Raw genomic sequence first — 13,085 nt, forward strand, 5'->3', positions numbered from 1 at the left:
TCTACATATTTAAAAGTAATTAAATGCAAACGATATACAGCAATATTCTAGAATGCTGTTCATGTTTGCTTTTTTTATTTTCTCAAATTAAAAGGAATATTAAAGATGGTTTAACTTCATTCCTTACCTGAAGATTGTCTACCTGAACTTGTACAGCTTCTAAAGAGCCAGTCAGCAGACGGAAGCGGGAAAGAGAATATCTGGCCTCCATGAGGTAGCTGTTTATCTCATCAAAGGCCACCTTGTGATTGTTCCATTGGTCAAACACGGACTTCAACAGTATCTTTAATTGCCCAACCTTTTGAAAGAGGCAGATGCTTCTTATAATCGCATAATATTTAAAATTTTAAATATTTAAAATGATGGAATTCATATTGAATTGATGGAAACATTAATATTTAAGAACTTCATCAGGTTTCAGACATTATAAATAAACTAGAAAAGAAAGATTTGAAAAGAAAGACATAGAAACACTGAAATTTATATATTTTTGTGAATTTTTGACCACTCAGTCTTAATTAGAATGCTTAAAAAAGTAACATACAACCTTTGAATGTAAATATACACATGTATTCTATATATCTATATAATATACAAGTGATAAAAGATTAATATATTTAACACCACAGTTAGGAAATATATTAAATTATTGTTTTAAATGCATTAACTCATTTAATTCATATAACAACCTTACGAGGTGGGTATAATTATTATCCCTATCTTATAGATTAAAAAACTGAGGCTCAAAGAGGTTATAAAAATCACCTGAGATCATACTATTGGAATATGAGAGACCTAGATTTGAATCTAGGCAGCCTGGTCCTAAAAAATGAAATAAAAATCTATCTATCTTTTCCCTCATTTCCTTTCTCTCTCTTTCTCTCTTTTTAATCTCACATATGCATGTTCACACACACACACACACACACACACACACACACACACACACCCCAACACTCAAATTCATATCTTAAGACAAAACATTTAAGAACATCCTTTCCCTAGACTTATCTGCAACAGAAAATTTAAGCTCTTTGTTTGGTCTGTGTTATTTGGAAAGGTATCTACTTTGGACTTCTTGAATGGCACCCTTAATCTTCTAAATGTAATATTTTGAATAAGGTAGAAGTATGGCCATAATTAAGAAAAGAGATAATATAAATTAGTTTATATCTACATTCTCTGCTTTTGTTCTTAATATAAATAAAAAATGCTGAAACCAATCAAATTACTATCTAACGGGCCAAAGGACTATGAAAGTGCTGCTTCAGAAATGGTACAAAGCCTGGAGGTGCAGACAGGGGTGAGCGCTTAGTTTATGCAAGTCAGGGGCAGACATGAAAATAAAGCCAGGAGATTAATCAGAGTTTTTAAATAGTCTCTTTCTTCTTTGTATTATTTTCACTTGCTTTTCATGAGATGTTTCTGTGAAAGAACCACTTAATTTATTTACATAGTAAATTATTTCCAAGATTTGTGATGATTTATAAGAATGCATAAAATTAAGTAAAACAGATTTAAAACTGGGTTAAAGATAAGGTAAGGACAGCCTGGAAGGCTGCACCTAGAGAGGTAGATAGACTGTAAGGAGCTGTTTGCTGTACGCCATAGGTCCCAGTCACTTAACCTGTTTGTGCCTTAGCTCTCATCTCTGCAAACTGCCATGATAAGTACTCGCACAGATGTGTGCAGAGCAGATTTGTTGTTGTACATATTTTTTATTGGAAACTTCAGCACTCCATTAGGCATAGATTTATCAAATGTCTTCATAGAGCTTACATTTTAATGAGAGAAATTTAAACAAGTAGGGTGATTACTTTGTTAGAAGTTGATAAATGATAAAGGCAAAACAGAGAAGGGCTTCAGGGAGTACGAGGTAGGGATGTGGAAGCTATCATTTAAAACAAAGCCAACAGGAAAGCCCTCACTGAGAGAGCAGATTTGAAAAAGTTTGTGGAGAGGGAGCGGCCCATGCGGATACGTGGGAGGAGGTGTTCCAGGTGGAGGCGAGAGCCAGTGCAAAGCCCCTGAGTGTGAAATGTGCCGAATGAGTTCAAGAGTTAGGAAAGACCAGAAGCAAAATGAATGTGTGGGACATAAGCAGAAAATAGGTTGGAGAGACCATAGAAGGCCAGGTCCTAGGGGCCTTCAGGCCCTCACCAGGCTTTGGCCTCATTTTTAATAAGACAAGAAGCTACTGGAGGCAGGGGAAGGGTTTGGTCAGATGAGTGGTGTGACCTGGTTTCCATTTAACAGGAGCTCTCTGGCATGGAGGCCACTGGAAAAATCAAGGCCGGCAGTGATGTTGACTTATACCCGAGTGTAGGCTATGGAGATGGGGGGAGGGTAAGATTCTTGATTTGTGCTGAAAAGAAAGCTGACAAGACTGCTGATGGATCACATGTAAGGTATGAGAGGAAGGAGTGAAGAATGACTCTGGCTTTTGCCTACGCAACCAGGCAGAGCAGTCATTAACCGGGATGGCAGAAAGCATAGGTTTGTGGGGGAAGAACAAGTGTTGGCTTGGGCATGTGAGTTTGAGGTGTCTACTGGTCATGCAAGAGGAGCTGTCTATAAATTCAATTTCTCTCTCTGCCTCTGTCTGTGTCTATAGTCTAGGAGAGAAATCCAGGCTGGGGATTTACATTTGAGAATTGTCTGTACCTAGACAGTACCTATAGACGTGGGAATGGATGAGATTGCCAAGAGAGAATGTTCATAATAATGTTTATTATAGGAAATATCCAAAGCTAGACTTAAAAAAAGAAGTCTAATAGGGGTGCCTGGGTGGCTAAATCAGGGAAGTATTCAACTATTGGTTTCAGCTCACATCATGATCTTCCAGGTAGGGAGACAGAGCCTTATAACAGGCTCCCTGCTCATCAGTGAGGAGTTGGCCTCCTCTGCCTTTCCCCTTGTTCTCTCTCTCTCAAATAAATAAATAAATAAAAATCTTAAATAAAATAAGGAAGAGGTTAACGAAGTAGACCTAATATAAAGAGATAATGTAGAAATTCTGTAACTATTTACTGTTATTTTCAGAAAACCAAAACACCATGACATGTTTGGACACAAAACAGCCTTGGAGTCAGGTCTCTGCAAGCAATATTACCATGTGGTCTAAATTTGCCCAGGTTTGGTTCAGCTCCCGCAGCGTGCTCATGACAATGCCAGAGACTTCTTCTTTCTTGTTCTGAATCAAAGCAAGTCCACTCTGCTCAATTCTCTCTACCTCTTTTTCTTTTGCTTTAACCAAATCTTCTAGATCCTGAAAGATTAAAAATAGTCATTTTAAATTGTTCTATTGTGGAACTCTGTACACTGAAATTGAGCTATTATAGCCCCATATCCCCCCCCAAGTTTTTGCTAATCCAAAAAATTTATCATTCTAGGGAGAGGGTCTCCACAGCAATACTTGTTCCTACATTTAAATTTTTAAAATAGCCTTTTAAGGGAAATTAGCATAACTTTTAAAAAGTAAAATTTGATTACCTAATAAAGACAAGGCAACATGTAATTTTTTTTTCAGGAAGTAAGAAGGAAAGAAATATATGTGGGAAATGGTAACATGATTTATATTTTTAATTCATGAATCTTGGTGTGGGAAAAGCTACATAGTCCTAGGCCACAGGATGAAATGTAATAGGATGGTATTCTCGGTATCTGAGTTTAGTTACATTTCTGCTACTATTAAGATGTGCCTCTTTAAATTAAGAACTTCTACTGGGTATCTTTATTCTGACAGAAAATCAGAATCTCTTTTAGCCTTCCTTTCTCCCTGATTCTATATAATTCTGAAAGGTTATAGGCTTTTTTTTCATGAATCAAACCCTATTTTTGGGGGGCATGTGCTTTTATAACAGTCAGTATGAATTCTTCAAAAAAGAAAATGCAATGAGGCAACATTGTGGAGATCAGCCTTAACCATACATTATAACCCAGTTTATATTTTAATGTCATTTGAAACTTTGGAAAGCTCATTTTGGATGGATGAATAAGTGGGAGATCAAGTCATATAACCTGTCTTGGATTATAGAGCTGGTGAGGCGTGGAGAATGGATTAGAAACCAAGCCTGCTGGGTGTACTGACTCCTAGCACAGTGTTGGAAGCGAGTCCCCAGATGTGACCTGTGGAGAGGATGTAAGTTCCACATGCGGCTGATGTGAGAAGCCATATATTAAAGCCTGGTTGCATGCTTATGTTCAGAAGCATATCTCCAGAACTAGATATGTAGATTTGTACACACTGGAGTTTAAAGTGAAGAAAATTCCTAAATAATATACATGAAATGTCTTTTAAGCTGTTAAAAACTTGGCAAATGCAGAATAGTATTAGTCTATTCAGCTATTTGGTCATCAGCCATGAGTCAGTACTAATTTATTTATTTTTCTCTCCTTAATTATCATAAAGCTATTTTTTTCTTGATGTATTAATTGAAAATTCATGCAATTAGTAGCCTGAAGATATTGTTTTTATTTTTAATATTTTGCTTTCATTTTTACATCATAATTCTGTCAATATTTTGACAGCTTTAATTGATCAGAGAATGAATATGGTGATTACCAGAGTCATAGGTCCTTTATGCAATATGGAAAACATAATTAATTTTACTATTTAAGGATTTCTCCCTCAACTTTTTTAAAGGGTTAACCATAAATAATCCTTCCAACAAGTCCTTAATATAATTCTAAAATCCAGCCATTGAAATTAAATTTATCTTATTTATCCATAGATGGTAACTTTTTTAGTGAGCAATATTAAATGAATGATCCATTACTTAAAAACACATCTCTAAAATGGCCTGCATGCTTATGCTGGCATAAAAGCAAAACCCAGGAAGGAAACAAGACTCACTGAAATATATACTTTGTCCAAAATGAAATTGTGTTTTTCTTTCCTTTCAATAATTAAAAGATAATTGTTTCTGATCAATGAAGAAAAAAGCCAAACCTAACATTTTTTTGCCCTAATAAATTATTGAGTTAATTCATAAATATTATTTTTTACGTTGGTTTCAATTAATAAATCACCTCTGAAAAAGTGGGAAAATATTCAAGACGTTTTAAAGAAAATAAGCTTAAATCCAGTCACCGATTTAAGTCTGCTGGCTTGAATTTCACACTTTGGTCCAGAGGAACAATTTCTCAAAAATGACAATAAATTTTTATCTAGGTTTGTGGTACTGCCAAATAGAACCTGCCATTAAGCTGTTGTGATTTTTATGTGATGCCCCAAAATAATTGTGTGGGTTACATTCATTCGGTTCTTTGTTTCAAAAAATAAACAAAGATGAAATTTGAAATATCTAATTGGCATTGTGTGTGAAATTCTCCAAACGACATTTCAAGCTTTCCCTCCTGACGCTGCCTGGTGTGACCTTCTGTGAAACTTGGCCAAGCTTCTGCTACATCTTCGATAGTATTGTCTCTCTTAAATAGAAGACATGGTCATGAAAAGAAACAAAACAGAAAATGGCAGAAAAAAAGTACAGGAAAGAGAAGAAAAAACAGTAAGAAAAAGTAGTAGAGAAAGTAGAAAAAAGGAAAATTTAATGTATTGTTTCACTTTTAATAGTAAGGTTTATCACAATGGTATAACAAAGAAGCAGTAATGTTACTAATGCTAAGACTTAAATGATCTTTTAACTTTGGTGGAAACATTTTAATTTAGAAGCTTAAGAGGTCTGACTTCTCATCCCTCAAAGGGAAATTGTGAAATTCTGGATTTTTTTGTACATTTAGATATACAAAATTGATGGCCCAAATTAGAAATACTACAGGCCCCTGGAAAACTGGAAATGCAGTAAGATTAGGTGATGCATAATTTTGGTCTTCAGTCTTTTATATGCCCATCTTCTGATGTGAAACATTTTTTTAAAATTTCAAGGTATTTCTCTATATGATTATTTTCTTTGCCATTTTTATGTACTCTGGAAATTACAATCCATTAGCTTGTCAGCCTGGCACAAGAGCATCTGCTCTTCCTTTTCTGAATGGAAAAGCTTTGACTGAGAGCTTAAATATATCTCTCTTTTCAGGTGCCCCAAGGAAAAAAAAAATGCTTGTTGGAAGTCAGATCATTATGAAAGGCCTTTCCCTTTGGAGTCTACAATACGAAAACAAGATTTAGGGAAAAGTGTTTCTGTAGAACTATTTCACAGCTGAGTCTTCAATTGTTCTTTGGAAATACTACAGAGAATAGTCACAGCTAATCTGTACATTAAAAATTATTGAATTATTTAAAAATTTTACTATAGCATTACCTGTAATGACTCATATTTCTTTTGTAATTCACAAGAATACCTAAGCAAATGTTAAGTGTTCTGAAGTCACTGGAAAACATTTAGAGTGTGCTCACTCCACCTGAACCAGAGATTCTTCTGATAGTAGAACAAGCATATGCTGCTGAATGCTTTCCATGGGACATGGGAGAAATTAATGGTGTCACCTGTGAAGTACTCTGCTCCTCAGAGCTAAAAACAGAATTAAATCAAGTTTCTGGTGCTAACTTCCCTTTACAGGAGATACAGAGGGGAAAAGAGCAAGGTAAAGGACATCTTAAATGAAGTCCAAGACTCATCCAGAACCTGAGGCCAGTCTACAGGTTCTGCAGCAAGTTAATTGTATTAAGAAATATTAAAGAGGCTTAAGAGATCCAATAACAAATGTAGCATGTGGACCTTGTTGTACCCTTATGTGAGTAAATTAACTGAAAAAAAAAAAGACATTTCAAAGAAAACTGAGGAAACAGTATTATGAGTTGAGCACTGAATAATACTACGGGATTATCATTAAAATTTTTGTGGTGATAATGACGTTATGATTATATAAGAAAATGTCCATTTCTTAAAGATGTGTATTATAGTATGCAGAAATAAGATGACATGATGTCTGGGATTCACTATAAAATATTTAAAAATAATTCAAGCAAATATGTCAAAATCTTAATAATTGCTAAATCTGATGATCAGTATAGAGGGGTTCATAGCATTCTACTTACAAGTACATCTCAAAATTCTCATAATTTCAAATTCTTTTAAATAGGTGAAAGAACGTAATAGTTAACAAAAAACTCTATAAACTCATATAATCAGAAAAACTCATTACCAAACAAAACTTCTTTCAGTATCTAAATCTCAACTCCCAGGGTCATAAAACTGTGACCTATGCATGTCAGCCACCTGGACAAGTTACCTGACAGTCTTTCATTGCGTTCTGAACTGAAGCCTGATCTCCAATTCGATGCTGTTGCTTTAGTCTGTTTTCCTGGGTTTCATACCAAGTTTTCAGACTTTGTACGTTATTTTCATATTCTGACCAAGATTCCAATAAGCCTTCCAACAGCTGGATCTGAACAAACATAATGAAATGAAATGTGCAATTTTATTTTAAACTGAAGCCACTATTTCCTCCAATTACTCAAGCCACTATTCCCTCTAAATTAAGAATTCTTACAATATAGTTTATTGGATATATGATTAAAAAATGAATCTTATAAAGTGTGAATCAGTGACTAGTATTGATGAGTAAGTAAAAAAGTCAACTTGAAAGGCAAAAGAAGTTGAGCAGCATCTTTTTAAAAAAGATTTTATCGATATATTTGAAGAGAGAGGGAGAAGAGAGCATAAGCAGGGGGAGTGGCAGGCAGAGGGAGAGGGAGAAGCAGGCTCTCCATGGAGCAGGGAGCCTGATACGGACCCCATCCCGGGACTGTGGGATCATGACCTGAGCCGAGAGCAGATACTTAACTGACTGAGCCACCCAGGCACCCCATGAGGCAATTAAAAAAATAAAACAACATGTTAACAGGTGAAGAGTAGATGATATATAACAGAAAATAATGAAAAAGTAAATATTTGGAACAACAGGATTCAGTGGTGTCCCCTGCAGAAACATCAATGTGCCCTGTGTAGCTATACAACTTGTGAAATGAGTCTTCTTTACAGAATGTGACTGTTCTTGGCATTTTCATGTAAATATGGACAGCAGAGGCCACTTGGCTTACCTTCTCAGTCACTAGACCCTGCAGGATTTGCCAACTTTTATTCATGGCTCCAAGTTGTTCAGCAAAATCAGTCTTATCACTGCGTTTACTTTCCACATCCTGACTACTGATTTGTAGCACAGACTGATTCACAAAATCAACTGTCAACTGTTTACAGTTAATATCTATCTTAAAACCCTGAAAAGTGAAGGGATAAAAATAAGAAAACAAGGCTATGCATATAAATATCTTATATTTTATCAGGAATTGGAAAGCCTCAAGTAACCTTAAGATTAATTTTATAAAAAAAAGATGAATTTTATCATTTTCATGATTTAGCCAGAAGGCACAAACTGCATATATTTATATAACTCATTATTATCAGAAGTTGAATATATATATGATCATCCTGAATCTATAAATTTTGAACTTATAAATATATTGATACGAATTTGAATTTATAAGATTTTTAATTTATTAATATGCTGAATGTAAATATATGTATATATTTTTAGGTAGAGGATGTAGAATTGGATAAATTGTATTATCTCACTAAACATGTTTATAAATTATAACATTTTTATGATTATTTAAATGACACAAAATCATATTCAAAATTATTCCTAGTACCAGACAACTTTTCTATGGTCTACAACTAGGGAGGCAATTTCCTTACCCTTGTACCCCTCTCTGGTCACTATGTATGAAACATATACTCCAAAATCTGATGTCCATAATTTCAGTTCTTTTGGATAAAAGAATCTTAAAATATGAAAAGTTAGAAAAAAGTTCCATTACCTTATATTTCTGAAGGTATTCATGAATTGCCTTGTAACCTACTGAATTTTGTATATTCTCTTCATCCTTTTGAATAACATTTTCCATAAGAGAAATCCAAGTCATAACTTCAGAAATGGCATGACGGGAAGGCAGCTTATCCATTTGGAGCTGCCCAATAAGAGACAGAATAAGACACAAGTGTTAAAATTCAAACCAAAATTCTTCCAACCTAAAACCCCTACATTAATATTTATTAATGTCCAACTGAGATAATGATTCCTAATGACATCTTTCGATCTTAAGCTCATTAGAAACTTGAAATTAAACATCAGGCAAACACTGAACAATAATAGTCATCTTATGTTTACTTGACATCCAATACTATAAACATTGCATAAACATTAACTAATTAATCAAAATACCAGTAAGAAGAAAATATTATTCTTATTTTATAGCTAGTTTTATGAGTTAAAAAAAGTTAACTACAAAACATTCAACAGATGTATTTTATTAATTATCTTGTAAAAATTTCTGTGTATTATGACTCAGGAATGTTAAAGGAAGAAAGAAAAATACCACACTACAAACTATCATTTTCTAGATTTTTGGCACTCTGATATTTATTCCTAAGAGCATAGCCAATTTTCTTACTCTTTAACTAAAATATACTAAGAATTCTGAATCTTACTTAATCTATCATACATTTTTGTAGATACTTATTATAATGATTTGGAGAAACAAAAGCAATCATTTAAAATATTTATGGACTTCTATGTGGTGCAGGAAGATATAGAGATAGATGTGACCTGTTTCCTGCCCCCTGGATGTGTATAGCTGCTGATTAGGAGGGTAAGAAGGCATTAAACACAGGTATTATACCTGGTAGAATGATGACCATCAAAGAGAGATAAACATATACTGTCTGGGATCTAGGGGAGAGAAATGTATTTCCAGATAAGGGAAGTACTTACATTTATTGAATGCCAGTTGTTCTATTGTAGGTGAGATTATAGGTCTTTTCTATATAGTGTGATTGAATCCTCATAACTACCCACTTTATGAGGGAAGTGTAGTCACCCATGTTTTACTCATGAGAAAACAAAAAAGTTTAAATAAGGCCAGGTGAAGGTTCTACTACACACACACACACACACACACACACACACACACACACACACAGAGTAAAGAACTCCTTGGAAGATATGACATCTGTAGGTATGGCTTTGTAGAGCAGTTCACTTTTAGTATGCAGAACAATCCAAGAGAGAAAAGTCAAGATGTCATGACAAAGCTGATTTAAATTTGGAAGTAAAAGCAGATTAATACTCCTTTCATTTAATATTGCTTAAATCAATTATTATGATTTAAACCTATGATTATTTTTATACCTGATGGAGCTTTTCCTGTACAGTTGGAATATTTGTCAGCAGATCAGTCCATTGGCTGTCAATGTGTGACAGCTCTGAACGTAGGGCAGCTGTGTCTACTTTCTTTAATCGAAGAAGCTGATTTCCAGTGCTGAGGACAGACGATTTCAGAGAAGATTTGGCATCCACTTCTTTGGAAAACTCCTAAAAGAAGTAGCAACGTTCAAACCAGGATTAAATGGTCAGACCTTTAATTTAAGGAAAGAGAACCATTTATTGCATAAACAATTTTTCTTTACCTCTTGAGAGTTATGTTAAGCCCTCCAGAGGAAAACAAAGGCAAGCAGACCGTTGTCTTGAATGAAAGCCAACAACAAAGCCATTCCTTGAAAATTATTTTGATGAGGCAATTATTGACCATACATAGTTAACACTGACATACCATCTATAGCTTGGTTTATGAAGTATATAAAACTGAATCAAGTGCTTTAGATTCTTAGGCTTACCAGGAAGGCATTTAGATGATCACGGACCATTTCCAGTTCTTGTGGGACTGTCACAGATTGTTGAGTCCAAAATTCTAGCCTGTCTTTTGCAGATTGCAACCAGTGAATAAGTTCTACAGATTCGCTTTGATATCTGTAATTATATTGATGAGCCTATTAAGTAAACACCCAATACATCTCTTCTGTTAACCCATGTTATTCAGCAATGCCAATTTTAAAACAAGAAATGCAACAGGTTTGGGAGAATAAATGTCTTGCATTCACACTGTCAATTTCTCTTCAAATTTATACTGTAAGCAAGTTTCAACTTTCTCATTTCTAAGCTGAATGTAAAAATATACATATATCTTTCTCCTATTCCTTCACATTGAGGCTATTTATAAAATATTAGATGACTGCTATTAAAAGTTCTTAGAAATAAAGGTGGCACTGATATAGAGTATTTCATTATGTAAAATCAACCTCTACTTTCTTGCATACTTCCTACTGCCCTTGAGAAACTTTAGTTTCTCAAACACACTTTCCTTCTATTTCTCCTAAGATTTTACTGTGACCACTCATATACAGTCAAAAGGCAAGGCAGGATCAAAGGTCCAAGATACAGTGTATCAGGCACTTGCTTCCCTGCCTATTTCTAATACATGTTTATACAACTACATAAGAATCTAATTAGAGACTTTGTTTTTGCCCTTATTTTTTAAAATATAAGAATAGTGCCTAAAGGGATCAAGTCTTTTTAAAGTCCCATACCCAGAAGCCTTATAAAGATTCTGTAACACTAATCTAAAATGATGTCTAGTAGTCATTGTATTACCTGGTCCAGTGTTTCAATACTGTTTCCAATCTGTGAAGTTCCTTAGACACCTTGTTGGTATTATTTAACCAGTGTTCTCCAAGTTGATTTAGCTGGCCTTCTAGATCTGAGCAGCTAATGGATATAAGCAGTCGTTTCCCATCATCTAATACCTGATATAATTTGGGCTGGTATTCATTAAGGCTGGATTTCAAGCGCTAAAAATGATTAAAAATAGCGGGTTAAATGTTTGGATGATACAATTTTTCTCTTTAAGAATTCTAGTTCCTCTGATGTCCATAATGTTTCTGCTCCATTAGTCAGACTTCAAATATTTGCACCCAAGTAAGATTAGAAAATTTGAGATAGCTCATCCATATCTAAGTATAGATCTTCTTCTCCATTGTCGTCATTGTCGTCATCGTCGTCGTCGTCTTCTTCTTTGTAGTAACTTCAGGTACATTTAAAACTATCAAGTTATAGTTAAGGATATTGTGACACCAGTATATACCACATAAAATGCTTGGTAGAGGCTAAATTTTTAGAGCTCTCTCATTTAAAAAAAAAGAAAAAAGAAAAAAGAGCTTTCTTATGTTCTACTATAGATAAAACACTTAAAATCTGTTTTGAACAATGTCAGTAGCTTGAAATAAAAGTAAAAGTACTTAATAAAATATTTGATTGCAAGTTTGTTTAGAGACCTGTTAAAACCATGGGAAAGTTTCAAAAGAAAATATGGGTACTTTTCACACCAAGATGCCACTGGACGCTGCTGACCTGATAAAGTGCAATCCGGTCGATGAGCCTGTCCTCGCTTTCTTCCACCAACCCCACACTCGGGATGCTACTTTCCACCACCTCCAGCTGTCTGCTGAGCTCCTGATAGTCTTCATCCAGATGAGACCATGTCTACAAACATAGTATCAGTCAGTGAGCTAAAGAATCCTCATTAAGGAACAGTGGTACTTTTTTGTGTACAAAATATGCATCTGACAGATTTTCTTTAAAGTTATGCTGGACATGTTTGTGTTGGGGGTTTGCTCTGGGAAGCAAAGGATGGCTCTGAAGCAAGTAATCAGATGGTGACCCTGAAAAGCACAGGCTTTGGTATCTGCAACCAACCAGCTGATGAACATGGGCAAGTCACTAAACTTCTCTAAACCTCATTTACAGTATTAAAAAAAAAAAAAAAGGATAATAGCTATCTTGTTCATCATGAGGATTTAGTGGAATAATTGGATGCAGTGCACCTGGAACACAGTAGGCACCTAATATGCATGGTTTCATTGTTACCGCAGTAACAATGTATGATTTAAGTAAAAGGGAAGGATGTGTTTACTTCATGTACTAAAGCGAAGTAAATACATTACATTCACAAATAAAAAAGCTATAACAGACATTTAAGAAATATAAATATATGGTATAGACATTTTAATAAGGAGAAATCCCACACCCATTTCAGTCACTTCGAAATTCTGATTTTTATTTTATTTGAAACTGGAAAATCTTTGTAAAAATTATTTGAAGCCTTTTTCAATAATGTAAAGCAAAGGTTGGCATTTTTCAGTGTGACTGTCAAAACACCAAATATGGTCATGCTCTACCTGAAGTCAGTATTCAGGGAATATAGCTGACTCAAGGTATGGCATAGCTCT

At 34.6% G+C, this 13,085-nt stretch overlaps 1 protein-coding gene across 16 annotated transcripts in view; it reads right to left on the bottom strand.

Moving 5' to 3' along the window:
* SYNE1 (spectrin repeat containing nuclear envelope protein 1) overlaps positions 1–13,085 on the bottom strand; it is a 450,580-nt gene that overhangs the window by 89,873 nt on the left and 347,622 nt on the right. For all 16 annotated transcript variants that reach the window (XM_041744182.1, XM_041744178.1, XM_041744179.1 and 13 more), the window contains 9 exons: positions 12,208–12,339; positions 11,452–11,648; positions 10,638–10,770; positions 10,153–10,335; positions 8,783–8,932; positions 8,006–8,182; positions 7,195–7,350; positions 3,113–3,268; positions 128–298 (listed from right to left, as the gene is read on the bottom strand). In XM_041744182.1, coding sequence (XP_041600116.1) covers positions 128–298; positions 3,113–3,268; positions 7,195–7,350; positions 8,006–8,182; positions 8,783–8,932; positions 10,153–10,335; positions 10,638–10,770; positions 11,452–11,648; positions 12,208–12,339 — 1,455 coding nt within the window. The remainder of the gene's footprint in view (positions 1–127; positions 299–3,112; positions 3,269–7,194; positions 7,351–8,005; positions 8,183–8,782; positions 8,933–10,152; positions 10,336–10,637; positions 10,771–11,451; positions 11,649–12,207; positions 12,340–13,085) is intronic.

The sequence above is a fragment of the Vulpes lagopus genome, chromosome 2 (assembly GCF_018345385.1).
Source record: "Vulpes lagopus strain Blue_001 chromosome 2, ASM1834538v1, whole genome shotgun sequence".
Classification (NCBI taxonomy): Eukaryota; Metazoa; Chordata; class Mammalia; order Carnivora; family Canidae; genus Vulpes; species Vulpes lagopus.